The following is a 1,616-nucleotide window of genomic DNA, read 5'->3' as shown; positions in this document are numbered from 1 at the left end:
CAGTCTTTCTCTCTCTTTCATGTTTGATTGATATTTTTACTATCATTTTATTTTACTTGCACAAACAATATTTCATATTTCCGGGTTGTTTCCGTCCTCCTCTGACCCCATAATTCGCTCTTTTCCGCCTCCTCTCTCCTTCCCTTCATTCAACCCTCTCTGCTCCTCCCCCCTTATTCACCCCTCTCCTCCTCCTTATTCATCATTCTCCTCTCCTTTATTCACCCCTCCCATCCTATTCCCCCCTCCCTCCCCTATTCCGCTTCCCCCGTTATTCCCCTCTGCCTCCCCCCTATTCCCCTCTCGCCCCACCTATTCCCGCCTCTCCTCTCCCCTTACTGACCCCTCTCTCCCCCCTTACGATCCTCTCCTCCCCTTACTGCCCCTCTCCTCCCCCCTTACACCCCTCTCCTCCCCTTATTCCCCCCTCTCCCCCCTTATTCATCATTCCCTCCCCTTATTCACCTCTCAGTCCTCCTTATCACTCTCCTCCTCCTCTATTCCCACCTCTCCCCCTCTTATTCCCCCCTCTCCTCCCCCTCTTTATTCACCCCTCTCCTCCCCCCTATTCCCCCCTCTCCTCCCCCCTTACTGACCCCTCTCCTCCCCCCTTATCCCCCTCTCCTCCCCCCTTACTGACCCCTCTCCTCCCCCCTTATTCCCCCCTCTCCTCCCCCCTTATTCCCCCCTCTCCTCCCCCCTTATTCCCCCTCTCCTCCCCCCTTATTCCCCCCTCTCCTCCCCCCTTACTCCTCTCTCCTCCCCCCTTACTGACCCCCTCTCCTCCCCCTTACTGACCCCTCTCCCCCCCCCTTACTGACCCCTCTCCTCCCCCCCCTTACTGACCCCATCTCCCCCCCTTACTGACCCCCTCCCCCTCCTTACTGACCCCTACTGACCCTCTCCCCCCCTTACTGACCCCTCTCCTCCCCCCTTACTGACCCCTCTCCTCCCCCCTTACTGACCCCTCTCCCCCCCCCTTACTGACCCCTCTCCCCCCCCTTACTGACCCCTCCCCCCCTCTTACTGACCCCTCTCCCCCCCCCTTACTGACCCCTCTCCCCCCTTACTGACCCCTCTCCCCCCCCTTACTGACCCTCTCCCCCCCCTTACTGACCCCTCTCCCCCCCTTACTGACCCCTCTCCTCCCCCCTTACTGACCCCTCTCCTCCCCCCTTACTGACCCCTCTCCTCCCCCTTACTGACCCCTCTCCTCCCCCTTACTGACCTCTCCTCCCCCCTTACTGACCTCTCCTCCCCCCCCTTATCCCCCCCTCTCCTCCCCCTTACTGACCTCTCCTCCCCCCCCTCCCGCAGGCCCAAGTGCAGCGGACGGAGGTCGAGGCGGCGGCCGTGCGGGGCATCCTGGAGAGCACGCAGGCGACGCTGGACCAAGCTTACGCCAAGATCTCTCAGCTGGAGGTAATCGGGGAGTATGGGGAGGCCTATGCGGAGAGGGCCGGCGCCAGGACCCCTTACTCGAGGGTGGGCGAGGGCACGTATATCTGTACCAGGAATCTGAGAGACTTCTCGTACACGGGGAAAAGGACAGACACCTACACTTGCGCCAAATTGGTTTCCATGGCGATGCGCCCCCCGCCGCTCGTCGAGGTAAG

At 61.0% G+C, this 1,616-nt stretch overlaps 1 protein-coding gene across 1 annotated transcript in view; it reads left to right on the top strand.

Annotated features, from left to right (window-relative positions):
- The window catches only part of LOC119594255 (protein lava lamp-like), a gene marked incomplete at its 3' end in the record, with an annotated part of 60,861 nt that overhangs the window by 49,599 nt on the left and 9,646 nt on the right, over window positions 1-1,616 (top strand). The window contains 1 exon segment of the mRNA XM_037943324.1: window positions 1,318-1,422. Within this exon segment, the coding sequence (XP_037799252.1) occupies window positions 1,318-1,422 (105 nt within the window).

This window comes from Penaeus monodon, chromosome 33, assembly GCF_015228065.2.
Source record: "Penaeus monodon isolate SGIC_2016 chromosome 33, NSTDA_Pmon_1, whole genome shotgun sequence".
Lineage (NCBI taxonomy): Eukaryota > Metazoa > Arthropoda > Malacostraca > Decapoda > Penaeidae > Penaeus > Penaeus monodon.
This window is presented reverse-complemented; position numbering and strand designations above follow the sequence as displayed.